The sequence below is a fragment of the Oncorhynchus masou genome, chromosome 30 (genome assembly GCF_036934945.1).
Source record: "Oncorhynchus masou masou isolate Uvic2021 chromosome 30, UVic_Omas_1.1, whole genome shotgun sequence".
NCBI lineage: Eukaryota > Metazoa > Chordata > Actinopteri > Salmoniformes > Salmonidae > Oncorhynchus > Oncorhynchus masou.
In genome coordinates this window covers 28896651-28912528 of record NC_088241.1, presented here as the reverse complement: position 1 = coordinate 28912528, position 15878 = coordinate 28896651, and the positions used below count along the sequence as shown (strand labels likewise).

General features: G+C 46.1%; 1 protein-coding gene across 2 annotated transcripts in view; it reads right to left on the bottom strand.

Annotated features, from left to right (window-relative positions):
• The window catches only part of LOC135522484 (protein dopey-1-like), a 34626-nt gene that overhangs the window by 8131 nt on the left and 10617 nt on the right, over window positions 1-15878 (bottom strand). For both annotated transcript variants that reach the window (XM_064948778.1, XM_064948779.1), the window contains exons 13-23: window positions 13626-13847; window positions 11356-11854; window positions 10817-11100; window positions 8777-8929; window positions 8533-8633; window positions 6414-6673; window positions 4869-6137; window positions 3878-4781; window positions 1919-2030; window positions 687-869; window positions 12-137 (exon numbers count right to left, since the gene is read on the bottom strand). In XM_064948778.1, the coding sequence (XP_064804850.1) occupies window positions 12-137; window positions 687-869; window positions 1919-2030; window positions 3878-4781; window positions 4869-6137; window positions 6414-6673; window positions 8533-8633; window positions 8777-8929; window positions 10817-11100; window positions 11356-11854; window positions 13626-13847 (4113 nt within the window). The remainder of the gene's footprint in view (window positions 1-11; window positions 138-686; window positions 870-1918; window positions 2031-3877; window positions 4782-4868; window positions 6138-6413; window positions 6674-8532; window positions 8634-8776; window positions 8930-10816; window positions 11101-11355; window positions 11855-13625; window positions 13848-15878) is intronic.

Below are 15878 nucleotides of genomic sequence, written 5' to 3'. Positions count from 1 at the left end.
CTGGGGCTTACCTTGTAAGCGGCACTGGTCTTGACCTGCTTCCTCTCGTTCCACACATAGGCGATGGCTGCCATGAAGTGGGCTCCGTGGTTCATGGAGATGGGGCCTAGCAGCTCCAGGATCTGCTGACGCAAGTTCTGAGGAGAAAGAGGAAAGATTGAGCACTCTATGCAGTGCCAGAAATAAGACCAGGCCAACAGGCAGTGGACGGTCCATTCTCCTTGAACAATGTGCGAGTCCTGGGGAAACCCACATGTAGTGCAGGCTTTTGTTCCAGTCCAGCGCTAACGGATGATTAGTCTAATCCTCAAATCAGGAGTACCGGGCTGAAACAAAAGTCTGCACACTCTGTAGGGTCCTTAGGAGCAATATAGTTAAGAGCTAGTAACATAAGCAGTTTGCTGCATCCACTATAACACATGCTAAACTAAGTACACTTCCCCCCCCAAAAAATATATATATTGAAGAACACTGATCTAGGTATCAACTACAGGTACTCTTTTCACAGTATCGTGTCGACCTAGACCAAACTGATGGCTATTATTACATTGTCCATTTCATCTCAGTTCTAGCAACTATGGATGGATGAGTGAGTAATCAGATCAGCTCAGTAGAGCTTGGTTTAGCTCGCCTTAGTTCAATTCAGTACTGTGAAAAGGCTTAGGGTCAGTGTGTAACCGCAGTACCTTGGTGGATCCCAGGTTGATGTTGGAAGTGGATGCAGCGGAGGCGGCAGCTGGCCGGTCTGTGCTGTCGGCCTGGTACAGGACGCTCCACAGCAGGGTGACGGAGGACATGATGGTGTGGAGGATGGACAGGATCCCTGAGCGAGCCTCCGCCAAGTGCTTCTGGTCCACACTCACCTGCAGCTGAGAGGAGAGACAGGGAGATACAGTCACTAGTGAAAGTCTACACACCCCATTGCAGTCTTCATGTTTATCTGCTTTAAAATTATATAAAAAAAAAATTCCTCTACCAATAAACTTAACCTACCCCACATTTTCAAAGTTAAAGAAAAATTATAGAAACATTAACAAATTAATCTAAATATGTAAAAGGAAGATGCATTGATTGTGTATGTCCTCACACCCCAGAGTTTGGTGGAAGCAACATTGGCAGGCAAATTTTCACAAAATTGCTCAAGCTCAATAAATGTGGTTGGGAGTCATTGTTGGACAGCAATATTCAAATCTTGACTCTACATTTTCAAGCAGATTTTCAAGTCAGGACTCACCACCTCTTGGAAAGCCATTCTGGTGTGTCTTTGGCATTAAAGCTTGTGTAATTGTCACATTGAAAAACAAAACTATCCCAGGGTTTGGTTTTCAGAAGACTACGTTGGGTTTCCCGCTAACTTTTTACCTGGGCTTTGCTTCTTTCATATTTATTTTGATCATGACAAACTCCCAAGTCCCTGCCGGTGACAAGCATACCCATAACTTGATGCTGCTACCACAATAGCCATGATAATAGCAATCACTGTTTGAATATTGCTGTCCATCAATGACTCCCAACCAAATGTACTGAGCTGGAGCAATTTTGTCAATAACAATGGATATATGTTGCCCTAAGTGCAAAGTTGGTAGAATCTTCTTCAAAATGATTTACAGATGTAATGGCTGCCAAAGGTGCTTCCACCAAGTATTAACTCTGGGGTGTGAAGACAAACGCAATCATGACATCTTAAGTTATTTATTTATTAATTTGGGAAAATGTCCAATCATTTTCTTTCACTTTGAAAATGGTGTAGTAGGTTGTGTAGATTTGTACAGAAAATGCCATCCTTCTTAGATACATGTGTGCAATATAAACAAAGGAGGTCTATCGATGTGTAAATAAGTGACATCGGCATTAAATCAATGCAGATATGACATGTCTGTCTACTTGGGAGTGCAGTGCGGCTGACTAGCGCCCTCACCTGGTGGTACTGGGAGGATGGGTCCAGTAGACAGTAGTGGATGATAGCTGTCACTCCTTCCAGTACTGTTAGAATCAAATCTGGGGGGATGCACAGGGCCATCCACTGAGGTCTGGAAGAGGGATAGTGGGGAAAGTATAAATTAATAGTCATAATTTGGTATAAAAAAACTATTTTGCCATAAATCATTTATGTTGTCATAGAATATACAGTTACAATTTAGAATCCACAAAGGCATTAGTCAAAGGTGGGTAATTGAGGCAACTGCTGGTCAAGAGAGACATCTTGTGGCAGCATCATTCACCTAACTTCTTACAAACATTCCATCTGCTACAAATCAGCTGTAAATCTATTGCCTTGGATATGCACTTAAATTAACCAATTCATCCTCATACAAATATTTCACTTTACTAGCTAGGTTCATCCAATTGGAGATAGATTTTCAGATGAATACTCAAAAATCTGCAAAAAAGAATATGCGCATTTTCCCACCAGTGGCGTTTCCACCAAACTGACTTGTGAATAAAAAGCACTACGTGATGAAGTAGAGAACATAAAAAGGTATCTTTTTTCTTCTTAAAGGGATGGTTTGAGATTTTGTGAATGAAGCCCTTTATCTACTTTCCCAGAGCCAGATGAACTTGTGGATACCATTTTTATGTCTCTGTTTGCAGTTTGAAGGAAGTTGCTAAGTAACATTAGCGCAATGACTGGAAGTCTATGGGAACAGCAAGCATGCTAGGTGTTCCTGTAGACTTGAAATCATTGCGCTAACGTTAGTTAGCATTGGCTCATGAAACTACCTCTAACTTCCTTCATACTGGATGCAGAGACAGACATAAAAATGGTATCCACAAGTTCATCTGATTTTGGGGAAATAGATAAAGGGCTTCAACTGCCAAAATCTTGAAATATCCTTTACATTTGTACCGAATAGAAACCTATAGTTCAATGTGAATTCATCTCATTTTCAACTGTACCGATGGTTTTGTCACAAAAACTGTTGCGTTAAATAGCAAATGTGCCCACTATGGTCTTGGCAGGTGCGCTCTAGACAACAGTTTGCAAATACAGTGCGGGCTGTATATAGGCTAGCCTATATGATGACATTATAATGGATAAGAGCGAGATTATCATGTCACCAGATTAAGACCATTGATATTTATTGTAAAGGTGCATCGAGCTCATCCCTGTGCACTTTCACAAACGTTTGAAGTTCATCATAACTTATTTCACCTGTCGCCTTATAAACTGCATGCTTTCCCCCAAGTCGTAGTGGGAGGACCACACAAAATATAATCGCGTATAACCAAAAGGTTGCCGAAAGGTTGCAAGATGGAATCCCCGAGCTGACAAGATAAAAATCTGTTGTTCTCCCCCTGAAAAATCTGTCGTTCTGCCCCTGAACACTGTTCGTAGGCAGTCATGAAAAATTTAAATGTGTTCCTAACTGACTTGCCTAGTTAAATAAAAGGTACAATAAAAGCGTTTCCACTGCCATTTCTTGCATAATTAGCCAAATTTTACTGACACCATGTCGAATCAACAAATTGTCCCCCGACATTTATGAAATTGTCCCAAAATGTCCTGTTTCCATTAGCCAGGTCTGATTACTGACAATCTGCTTGCAGTTGCCTTCACACCAGATCCTGGAACAACAATTTTCCCAGTTTTACATTTAAGTTATTTAGCAGGCACTTTTATTCAGAGTGACTTACAATCAATCAGCGCAATCAAATAAAGTAGGTAGACCTAAAACACACACATTAACATTGCATGTAAAAAACCTTCCAATATAGCCACTATCCCATTGTTCTGTGGACGACAAAGGAAGCAGTGGTGTGGTTTTACAATGGCTAACCAGGACTGATGGATAGATGGGTGGATATGGATGTCTCAGTACCGTTTCAAAATGCCTAGCCCATATGGGCTCATAAGAAACTATCCTATAGCAGTTACCTGGTGTCTGTGATGGCGGTCTCATAGCGGTACTGCTGAATGAGGTTGTCCAGGTTCCTACAGAGCTGCAGTGTGACTGAGGCCACCACCCTGCGCAGTACCTTGCCCATGTAGGGCAGCGTGGCCGTGATCAGGCCGATCCACTGCGGGTGCATCTTACACGCGTGGTGCTGGTGCAGCGCCCGGATCACCGCACACAGGAACATGCCCTGCGCCGTGATAGGCTGCCCGTGAAGGTACTGCAGCGACGTCATTGGCTGCTGTGGGTTCATGTGCTCCACCTCACCTCCCAGCAGTTCGAAGCCCGTCCCTGCCCCGCTACCCGGCCCTAATGTTACAACCCCTAATGTTACACCCCCCGGGACGACCACGGGCCCCCCGTCGCCGCCCTCCTCGGCGGGCACTAGGACCCTGTGCTCCAGCACCACCAGGCTCTGGAGAAGCCTCAGCAGCTGGGACTGAACGGCGCTGCAGCCGTCCATCTGATCTTCTGAGAGGTTGATTACGCTGTCCTCTGAGAGACCCTCCTCCTGGGAGGCCACGTTGACGCCGGCCGCCCGCTGCTCGTGCCACTTCTGGGCCGAGAAGATGGAGGAGAGCAGGCAGTGGAGCACCACCTTCTGGACCTTACACTTGGACAGCACGTCACTGATAAAGCTGGCGAAGCCTTTGGCCGAGCCGCCGGTCACCTTGGACAGCTCGCTGAAGAGAAGGGTGAGGACCTCCAAGCTGGTCAGTTGCATGGCCCGGTTGCCCGCCAGGTCGGTGGCGGCCGTGCCCACGTGGGCAGAGTAGTAGGAGCGCAGGAAGTAGAGGCAGAGGGAGATGATGATCTCTAGGAACATGGCGCTACGGAACGAGTGGGAGTGGCTGTCCTGGGAGATGGGGCAGTAGAAGTCCTTACCTGGAAGGAGGTGGAGATTGAACATCGCATTATTTTATGTGGTCTTTATCTGTGTTTCTATGCATAAAAAAAATAAATGTGACTTGCCCATGACGGAGACGCGGTGGCGTGCCAGCAGGTTCTGCAGCAGTGACAGCTGGGGCGTGTAGGTGTTGTTGATGCTGGTGGTGGAGATGGCGTCCACGAAGTCCGATGGCGCTGCCCGCAGCATGGAGGCGATGGCCGAAAGGGCGTGCAGTGTGCGGGATGAGTCGTACAGCTGCAGGTAGAGCAGCACGTGCTGGTAGAGGGGGTGGATGTTGAACTGAGGCGGCGAGGCGGAAGCTCTACGCTCCACTCTCGCATTGGGACCATTTCCCCCGCTCACCCCTCCGCCCCCACTCGGCGAGCTGGTGTCACTCTCGATCTCGGACACCTCACCTTCTCCACAGCTGTACCAATTCTCCAGATCCAGGCTGTCTCCGAAGAAGATGCTGGGTGGCCGGAGCTTCTCGGCCTGCAGGGCCTTCCTCAGCCTCTCCTCCTCCTTCCTCTTGCTCTTCTTCACCTTGGGCTTGGCGCCGGGGGACTTGTCTTGCAGACGCTCCATGATCTTACCCTTGAGGCTGAGCTGGGTGCTGCTGTGGGAGCGCTTACGGGCCCGCAGGTCCACGACGTCCAAGCGGAGGTTCTGGTCGTGAGGGGAGGCCGGGCCCGAGCTGTCCGGCAGGGTCACGATGGAGGGGGACGAGCTATGGCGAGTGATGCCCTCACGGTGCCTCTCCCACTCCTCCCCTGTCTGGTCCGGTGGGGTGACATGGAAGAACCCCAGGGTGCCTCCCGCTAACATCTCGAGGCGGTGGGAGGGGGCGTGGGGGCCCGAATCGAGCCGAAGACCAGCCTGCGTGTCTGATGAGGAGCTATCTGAGTCCGTTTGCGCCCACGCTTCAGGGGGGGACGGTGTTTCATCCTCTCCCATACTCACCACCCTGTCTATCAACTCATTTAACACCGACAACACAACCTCTTCTAGTGAATCCTCCTCATCAGGAACCATACTGTCTGACTCTATAAGGACAGGGACTTGGTCAGATCCTAATCCTTTCACTGTGCTGCAGGTGCCGTCTGGCTCCCCGAAGCTGCCATTGTCTATGGAGGAGGAGTGGGAGCCGCTGGACTCAGAGCCGTGGAGGTGGGGTTCCCCCTGCTGGTCAGGAGGATGGTAGTCACCGCTCAGCGCCAGGTTCTCACTGCTCAGGCTGAGCAGGGATAGGCTGTCACTCAGAGGGTTGACTGTCAGGCAGAAGGGCTCCATGTCGCTCAACGGCAGCCCTCGGAGCCCTGACTTCAAAGAGTCCCCTGGCATCTGATTGAAGTCTGAGAGAAGAGGATATGTGACATACTGTTTATGCAAATAAATTACAGAGTCGAAATGAACCTTGAACTTGATTCACTCCAAACCAATGTTCACCAAACTACATTGATCATTTAGAGCTATAGACTTTTCTTCCAGCCCAACATTATACAATCATGAGATGAGTGTTGAATCTATTAGGGCTGGGCGGAACAAAAGCCTGCAAGTGCTCTGTATCTCTTCACGACCATGGCTGTCCTGTCTACCACCATTCTAACCCGTGTCTCCCCTATACTCACTGTCAGAGATGTAGATGGGTTCTGAGGGGTCCTGTTCGGCCTGGGGGTTGTGGTTAGGGAACGCCTGGGCCCAGTGGCGCTGGGCCTGGACGCGCTGGATGGACACACGGTGGGTCTTGGGGTGCAGCAGCAGCAGCAGGAGGGGCTCCAGGACCCGGGCGATGTCGTGCCTCTGGAGCACCTGGTTGAGCCAGGCCCGGCCCACTGCGCTGGCTGACGCATCCCAGTAACTTAGACTGTCCAGCATGATGAACAGAGACCTGAGAGAGAGCAAAGAGACAGAGAGAGAGCGAGAGTAAAGAAACAGAGAGAGACAGACACACAGAGAGACAGACACACAGAGACAGAGACAGAGACAGAGAGAGAGAGAGAGAGAGAGAGAGAGAGAGAGATCGACAGAAGCCACGCCGGCAGTCATGAGTCATGACCGCAGTCAAAATCCAAGTGACTGCTGAGTCACAGTAATCTCCTCATATTCTCCGCTCTGTAGTTGATGCATTGGTAGTACACAACTCGCTAACGGCCTGGTACTCAGCACTCGATTGTCTCTAATCAGTCTGGCATCAATTCAAATGCATCCAAAATTCACATCAAACATTTCAAGACTGAATTATAAGAACCTGAATGATGAGGATAACTGGTGATGGCGGGAGTCCTACATCTTTATCAACGGCATTCTGATTATTTTGGGATGGGTGTTTGGGAATATCATGCTTGCGAAACGCAGCATTATAGTCCCCATTGGTTAACCTAGCTGATTAATTCAAAGCATTTAAGACATGCAGAACCCTCATATGCATATTAGAGCTTATGCATATGCATAAGCCTAGCCTATATGAATCCAAGCCAAAAAAAAGACTGAATTAAAATAATTACAATACATACATATAGTTCTGTCTAAACCTATATAAGCCTATCTTAAAGCTTATACATACACTGAGTGTACAAAACATTAAGGACACCTGCTCTTTCCATGACAGACTGACCAAGTAAATCCAGGTGAAAGCTATAATCCCTTATTGATGTCACTTGCTAAATCACTTCAATCCATGTAGATTAAGGGGAGGCGACAGGTTAAAGAAGGATTTTTAAGCCTCAATATTACAGAGCCATGGATTGTGTATGTGTGCCATTCAGAAGGTGAATGGGCAAGACAAAAGATTTAAGTGCCTTTGAACGGTGTATGGTAGTAAGTGCCAGGCGCATCGGTTTGTGTCAAGAACTGCAACACTGCTGGGGTTTTCACACTCAACAGCTTCCTGTATGGATAGAGAATGGTCCACCATCCAAAGGACATCCAGCAAAATTGACACAACTGTGGGAAGCATTGGAGTCAACATGGGCCAGCATCCCTGTGGAACACTTTCAACACTTTGTAGAGTCCATACCCCGATGAATTGAGGCTGTTCTGAGGGCAAAGGGGGGTGGGGGTTTACCATCGACGTTTCCGAATAGATTTCACTTGGTTTTCGATGTTGTGGGCTACTGTCCGTTCCCAAATTAAGCACTGGGTAGCTTGCAGGGATAGGGTGGAGTCATACATGGTTTGAGCTGGTTGATGCGTGGAGTGAAGTAAGTTCTTATAAGCCCAATTGATATATTATAAAATAATGGTACGGGAATTATAAGCATTTCATGTCCGCTCAATGAACTAGTCTACAGCTTAGGCTGCCATTGGCATGGAGCATAGCCAGATCTATGCTATCCAGTTCCTCTGAAATATATTTAATACACATCATGTTTCTTAATGGATTTATTGTGATGGTGTATATTAATAATCCACCGAGCGTCAATCTAAGTTACATTTAAAAAATCCCTATCAAAATCAGCCAGTTTATGCTAGAGACATGTTTCTTTTGCACGGGCTGCATCTCAATCTGCGGAGGAAGGTGGCCGAGCTACAACGGTGTTTGTCGGACCATGAGACATCCCCAAAATCGGTCTTCTCACTAGAAAGTCTGTAGCGTCCAAACGGTATGTGTGTGCGTGCGTGTGAGTGTGAGAGAGAGACCGACAGAAAAAGAGTATGAGATATGCATTACATTAATATATTAGCAGCTGTTCTGTCCATCCTTGATGAAACTTTTGAGTGGGGTGTCAGTAGAGAGGGAAGACTTACCTGTCAAAGGTGCGGTTGAAAGGGGAAGACTTGGTGATGTTCAAGTCTCTGGTCAGATGCCAAAGCACAGAGAACTTCACATGGGCCTCAAGACGGATTTTCTGAAGAAAAAAAAAACAGAAATCGTGTGTGGATGCGTGTGTGTTGGAGCGTATTCCTTCCGGCATACAGAATTCTTACAAGCATACTGTGAAGCTGTGTGTGTTCCCATGTGTCTGAAGGCATATGTACTGAGCTGACCAACCTTGTCTCTGTGCATGAGCTGCTGGCTGATGACGTCCTCACATATACTGGAGGAGGGCACCAGGTTGTGGAGCTGGTAAAAGAGCTCCACACTGCGCTGGTGGTGCTGAGGGGTCCCCTCCCCCAACTGTCCCCACAGGATAAGGGCCACACTCTGGAGGGGTGAGGGGGAGAGAGAGAGAGAGTGTGTGTTAGAGAGAGATATAGAGTGATTTATTAGCATAGGTTTACTACCATTTATAATGCTGAAAAACAGATTTATCAACATATAGTACCAGCCAACAGTTTGGACACACCTACTCATTCAAGGGTTTTTCTTTATTTGTACTATTTTCTACATTGTAAAATAATAGTGAAAACTTTGAAATAACACATATGGAATCATGTAGTAACCAAAAAGAAAAAGTGATTTTATATTTGAGATTATTGAAAGTAGCCACCCTTTCCCTTGATGACAGCTTTGTACACTCTTGGCATTCTCTCAACCAGCTTCATGAGGTAGACACCTGGAATGCATTTCAATTAACAAGTTTGTCTTGTTAAAAGGTTAATTTGTGGAATTTATTTCCTTCTTATAATGTGTTTGAGCCAATCAGTTGAGTTGTGAAAAGGTAGGGGTGGTATATAGAAGATAACCCTATTTGGTAAAATACCAAGTCCATATTATTGCAAAAACAGCTCAAATAAGCAAAGAGAAACGACAGTCCATCAATACTTTAAGACATGAAGGTCAGTTAATCCAGAAAATTAAGAACTTTGAATGTTTCTTCAAGAGCAGTTGCAAAAACCATCAAGCGCTTTGATGAAACTGGCTCTCATGTGGAACTCCACAGGAACGGAAGACCCACAGTTACCTCTGCTGCAGAGGAAAAGTTCATTAGAGTTACCAGCCTCAGAAGTTGCAGCCCAAATAAATGCTTCAGAGTTCAAGTAGCAGACACGTCCCAACATCAACTGTTCAGAGGAAACTGTGTGAAATCAGGCCTTCATGGTCAAATTGCTGCAAAGAGACCACTACTAAAGGACACCAATAATAAGAAGAGACTTGCTTGGGCCAAGAAACACAAGCAATGGACATTAGACCGGTGAAAATCTGTCCTTTGTTCTGATGAGTCCAAATTTGAGAGTTTTGGTTCAAACTGCTGTGTCTGTCAGATGCAGAGTAGGTGAACAGATGATCTCTGCATGTGTGGTTCCCACCTTGAAGCTTGGAGAAGGTGTGATAGTGTGGGGGTGCTTTGCTGTTGATACTGTCAGTGATTTATTTAGAATTCAAGGCACACTTAACCAGCATGGCTACCACAGCATTCTGCAGCGATACGCCATCCCATCTGGTTTGCGCTTAGTGGGACTATCATTTGTTTTTCAACAGGACAATGACCCAACACACCTACAGGCTGTGTAAGGGCTATTTGACCAAGGAGGAGAGTGATGGAGTGCTACATCAGACGACCTGGCCTCCACAATCCCCCGACCTCAACCCAATTGAGATGGTTTGGGATGAGTTGGACCACAAAGTGAAAGAAAAGCAGCCAACAAGTACTCAGCATATGTGGGAACTCCTTCAAGACTGTTCAAAAAACATTCCAGGTGAAGCTGGTTGAGAATGCCAAGTGTGAAAAGCTGTCATCAAGGCAAAGGGTGGCAACTTTGAAGTAACTAAAATATCAAATGTATTTAGATTTGTTTAACACTTTTTTGGTTACTACATGATTCCATATGGTGTTATTTCATAGTTTTGATGTCTTCACTATTATACTACAATGTAGAAAATACTTTTTTTAAATAAGAAAAACCCTTAAATGACTAGGTGTGTCCAAACTTTTGACTGGTACTGTAAGTTTGTACTATTCATCATGCTGCAAAACACATTTATGAATATAAGTTTCTACCATTTACCATGGTGAGCAATGGCAAAGAGATCTCAAAAGTTTATTCCATCATACTGAGCTACAGTCTGTGTTCTCTGTACTGAACCACTTCTAAACATCTCAACAATATCAGATCCAAATAAGCCACAAATATCTTCCCTGTCACTTACCTTGAAGAAGTCGGTCTTCTCTGCGATGTACTTCAGGATTCCCTGTGTGAGTGGTGGCCTGATCACCACAGCAACACGGCCCTGGCTAGGGCTCATGGGCTGGGTGGAGTCTGCGTTGCCACCAGCAATGCTGCCCTCGGCAGTGACCATGGCGACAGACTGGGTGAGGCCCACCAGGTCCATGACCAGGGAGATGGCCACGCCCTGGACACTGAAGTCACTGGCCAGGCAGCAGGCGTCCATCAAGGTCTGCAACCACACGGCAGGACACACTTGCTCGCAGTCTGCAGGAGAGAATAGAAACGATACTATATTGAGAGAAGGGGAGAAGACATACAACAGTAAATAGCTGTAGTTCAGATGTGCTCATCTAACACAAAGGGGAGAGAAGAGACCATATGTTTGACATACGGAGAAGGGTATAGGATTATCATATCAAACTGAAATGTAATTAAACGCTTCTCCAGCCATAGTGAAGATCTGTTCATCTGAGCAGAGCCTGTACTGTATCTCAAACGTGGTCAGTCAGTCTGTCTTACCCGTCTGCTCCTTAGGCGGGGGCGTGGACTTGAGGTTGCCCTCGGCGATGTAGACGGGGAAGCTGGAGCACTCCAGGAAGAGCTGGCAGGCAGCAGTAAAGGCCGCCAGACACTCCCTTTGCCCCGGCACCTCAACCACATCACGCCCGTTCTGCTGGGCGCCGCCCTCTGGTTCCGTTCGTACCACTTCGCTCCTCTCACCCCCAGATCCTTCTACCATCCCCGGGGTGATATAAAGGGTGACCAGGCGGGAGAGGAAGTGCTGGAAATGCTCCAGGCAGCACTGCATGACGGGCTTGTCCTGCGGCTTGTTCTGGGAGGCTGGGAGGGAGCCGCTGCAGCCCGTCTTGAGGGAAGGGTGAGTGGGTAGCGCTGGTCCCTCAGAGGCCTGGTACTGGACAAAATCTGTGAAGCCACTCTCAGGGGAGCGACTGCTGTTGGGTTTCTCCCCATTCTCAAACACCTCGCCGCTGGGGAGCTCCAGAGTAGAGGGCAGGGACTTAGGAGAGAGAAAAAAAAGAAGAGAGAAGGAAGGAGAAGAGGTCAAACGCAGACAGCATTCAACACATATCAGGAGTGGAAACAAAAGGTGTCCATGTTAAACAAGCTGGAAACCAAAAACTGGATCCTCCAGTGAACAAATTGACCGTGTAACAAGTAACAACAGCACAGTTCCTAATAATTTTAACAGGGCCTGTTTCAGGATTGTCAGTGGGGACCAAAGTGCATCAGGTCAAGAGAAGAGCGCAGGTCTCTCAGGAGACAAGGAGGGAGAGGATTTCTAAGCACAGACACTCCCTGACAGACCCCCCCCCCACACACACACCTTAGGCACCCACAGCACAGACAGGGAAGTGGACAGCTGTTGCCCCAAACTGAATGGACTCCTTAACTACACCCTACATACAGCTCCCTCCCTGCATCATGCCAGCCAGCTTAGGACAGATCGACAGACAGCCCCACATTGCCATGTCACAAAACAGCCCCAGGGCTTTCCCAGCATGCAGTGCGGCAGGCTGAGGCTACGCATTCTGGCGGCAGGACTCAGATGGCAAACTAAGTCCTGTAAATGTCCCCAGGAGGGTAGCTGGAGAACAGGAGGAAGGGAGAGGGGGGAGGATGGATAGAGCTGAAGGGAGGGAAGGAAACCTTCCACTCCAATGGAGCAGAAATACCCAAGGGGAAACCCTTCCTCTGAGAGAAAGAGGGGCTCAGCTGTTTGTTAGAGACACACACAAGTGGTAACTATGTGCCCCCTCCCTGGCCTCTACCTCTAGCCTAGGAGTTGGTCAACTTTTAGTCATGCCTTACTGAGCACTGAAACACTCTACCAGACCGCCAGGTAACAGACAGGGGGACAAAGATAGTTGACTGATCCCAGCTTCTAACACCTCTGTCTGGGGAAAGGGGAGGGACAGTTCTCCAGCTCCCCTCCAGTCCTGGAGCGGGGACCACCCAGACAAATTGAGGGGGTAGAGGGGTGGGGGCCAGCACTGGGACCAGGGGACACCATGAGGGACTTGGATGGTTGTTTATATTTTTGAGGGCTAGGGAATCAGGCCAAACTGCTGTTGTCTCTGCTAGGTCAACAACAGAGAAGCCCTGCTCTGATGATTTTATTTGGCAGGAAGTGAAAGTGACATTTGTTTACTATCAAAGGTAGTCAGACATCAGCTAGGAACTGAAAAATTGACAAAGTTTTAATTTTCAAAGTGAGAATCAATGAATGTGGGCGTGTTAGGCGGTTGTATGTTTGCCTTTGAACATCCGCTTGACAATGACAAAAGGCAAAAACGATTTAACACTGTTCAGAGATAAAAGGAACAGTGTTATTTTATGATCAATCAAATGCTCAGAGACAATTTGCAAAAGCAAACTGTGTAAAGGCAAGGTAGAACTCGGAAGACAACAGGATGCTTTCAGACTTGGCAGAGGTGATGACTGAAGTTCATTCATCATCACCAATGCTTTACGGGATCAAATGTAACTGGGTTAAAAGCGTAAATCAGGATAGACAAAGTCCAGTTGCTTTTGTCATGAAAAAGTAGCCTATAGATTATCCTTATTACCTGGGAAATGTCTGCACGGAATATTGATTCATCATTCATCTAAGCATCTATTTTACATACATTTTACATATGCATACAATGATGAAGAAAACCTCAAACATAAACAACAAAAGCTATAGAATATGCTCTGGCTGTAAGAACCAAGGTTAATCTAACTCGTATAGGTGTCCCGGGCTGGAGCTCCATCTAAGTTCTTCTTACCCGTTTCTCCTCCATAGCAGAGACTGTGGAGGCGAGGGGGCCCGTGGGCAGGGACAGGGGGGACACCAGGGGGGGCTGAACCTTGCTGAGGATCTTAGAGCAGAGGCGCAGGCAGTGAGTGAGCTCCCCAAGGCCCAGGGCCGGGAGGTGAGAGGTCAGGGCAGAAACCATGCGCAGCAGAAGCTGGGGAAGGTGCTCCGTCTGGATCTCTATGTAGGTCTCCTGAAGGGAGGAGGAAGAGGAAGGTGAGAGGGCTCTGGGGAATAGGGTCGCCACTCACCTGGGGATGGTCATTAGATTCCTAGATTAATCTGGTACAATGCATCACAATACCTGATTTGTGTTTTAACTGTAAATAGACGCTGTCAAATAAACGTAATAAAATAAAAAGGCAGCATCAAGCATATCTGAGAAAGCTCTTTTTGGAGCTTGATGTAATTACAATCCAATTCCGAATCTATATAGTTATTTATTATTATTAGTACAACGCTTGTGTTTAACCTCTCAATTCTTTAAAATAAGTCGACACATTAGAGAAACTGTATACCATTACCATGGCTTTGTAGGCATTTCCAGAATAATCTGTGGTTGTTTTGGACCCAGAACCGCATCCAACGATTTGGGGGGGTACCCCCGCCCCAAGGAGGTAAAGGGGGATACCCTGTCAGTTGTATAACTGAATGCAATAAACTAAAATGTGTCTGAATACTTACGTCAATGAGATATATTTCTGTATTTCATTTTCAATAAATTTGCAAAACATTCTATAAAACATGTTTCCACTTTGTCATTATGGGGTGTTGTGTGTAAATGGGTGAGAGAAAAAAATATTTAAGAGCAAAATGTGGAATAAGTCAAGGGGTATAAATACTTTCTGAAGGCACTGTATATCATTCCAGCAAGACAAAAAATGAAGGCATGGCACGTTGCCCCCCACCCCCAAAGAAAAAAAATGAACTAAAAAAAATGTTTTTTTTTGCCTGCTGCATCTCGGGCTCTGTAGTAGTCACACTGTTTTTCTTTATCAGAATCCAACAGTGCTTACCTTCCGAACTGTCCTAAGCATGTGTTTGTAGGACTTACAGTTTTGAAACTTAAAATGTTCAGTGCCTTCAGAAGGTATTCACACCCCTTTTTCCACATTTTGTTATGTTAAAGCCTGAATTCAGATTGTGTCACTGGCTAGGACTAGGGAGTTTTTTTGTTTGTTAATAAGAATAAATGGAATATAGCTAGGCACAGGCAAAATCATAGAGGAAAGCCTGGCTCAGTCTGCTTTTAGAAAAGTTTACAGGTCTAAAAGCAGACTGAACTAGAAAATGTCTCGAGTCAATAAGTATTCAACCCTTTTGTTACGGCAAGCTTAAATAAATTTAGGAGTATAAATCTGCTGAACAAGTCACATAAGTTGAATGGACTCACTGTGTGCAATAATAGTGTTTAACATTATTTTTTAAACGATTACCTCATCTCTGTACCATACACATACAATTATCTGCAAGGTCCCTTAGTCCAGCAGTGAATTTCAAGCACAGATTCAACCACGAAGACCAGGGAGGTTTTCCTATGGTTCGCAAAGAAAGGCACCTCAAGCTCACATTGAATATCCCTTTGAGAATGGCGTCAAGTTATTAATTTTACACTTCGGATGGTGTATCAATATACCCAGTCACTACAAAGACACACGTGCTCTTCCCAAATCAGTTACCGGAGAGGAAGGAAACCTCAGGGATTTCACCATGAGGCCAATGGTGATGTTAAAATAGTTACAGAGTTTAATGGCTGTGAGAGGAGATAACAGAGTGTGGCTCAACAACACTATCATAAATCCAAAATACTAAAGCATGTACAAAACATAACTATTCCAAAGCATGCATCTGGTTTTCAATAAGGCACTACTAATACTGCAAGACATGTGGCAAAGAAATTAACTTTCTGTCCTGAATACAAAGTGTTATGTTGGGGGCAAATCCAACAAAATGCATCATGTTATGGACTAGTGAGTTTCTTGGGGGATAAAAATAAACAGAATATAGCTAGGCACAGGGAAAGTCCTTGAGGAAAACTTGGTGCAGTCTGCTTTTCAACAGACACTGGAAGACAAATTCACCTTTCAGCAAGACAATAAATTAAAACACAAGGCCATATCTACACTGGAGTTGCTGAACAAGACAACATTGAATGTTCCGAGTGGCCGAGTTACAGTTGACTGAAATTGGCTTGAAAATCTATGGCAAGACTTGAAAATGTATG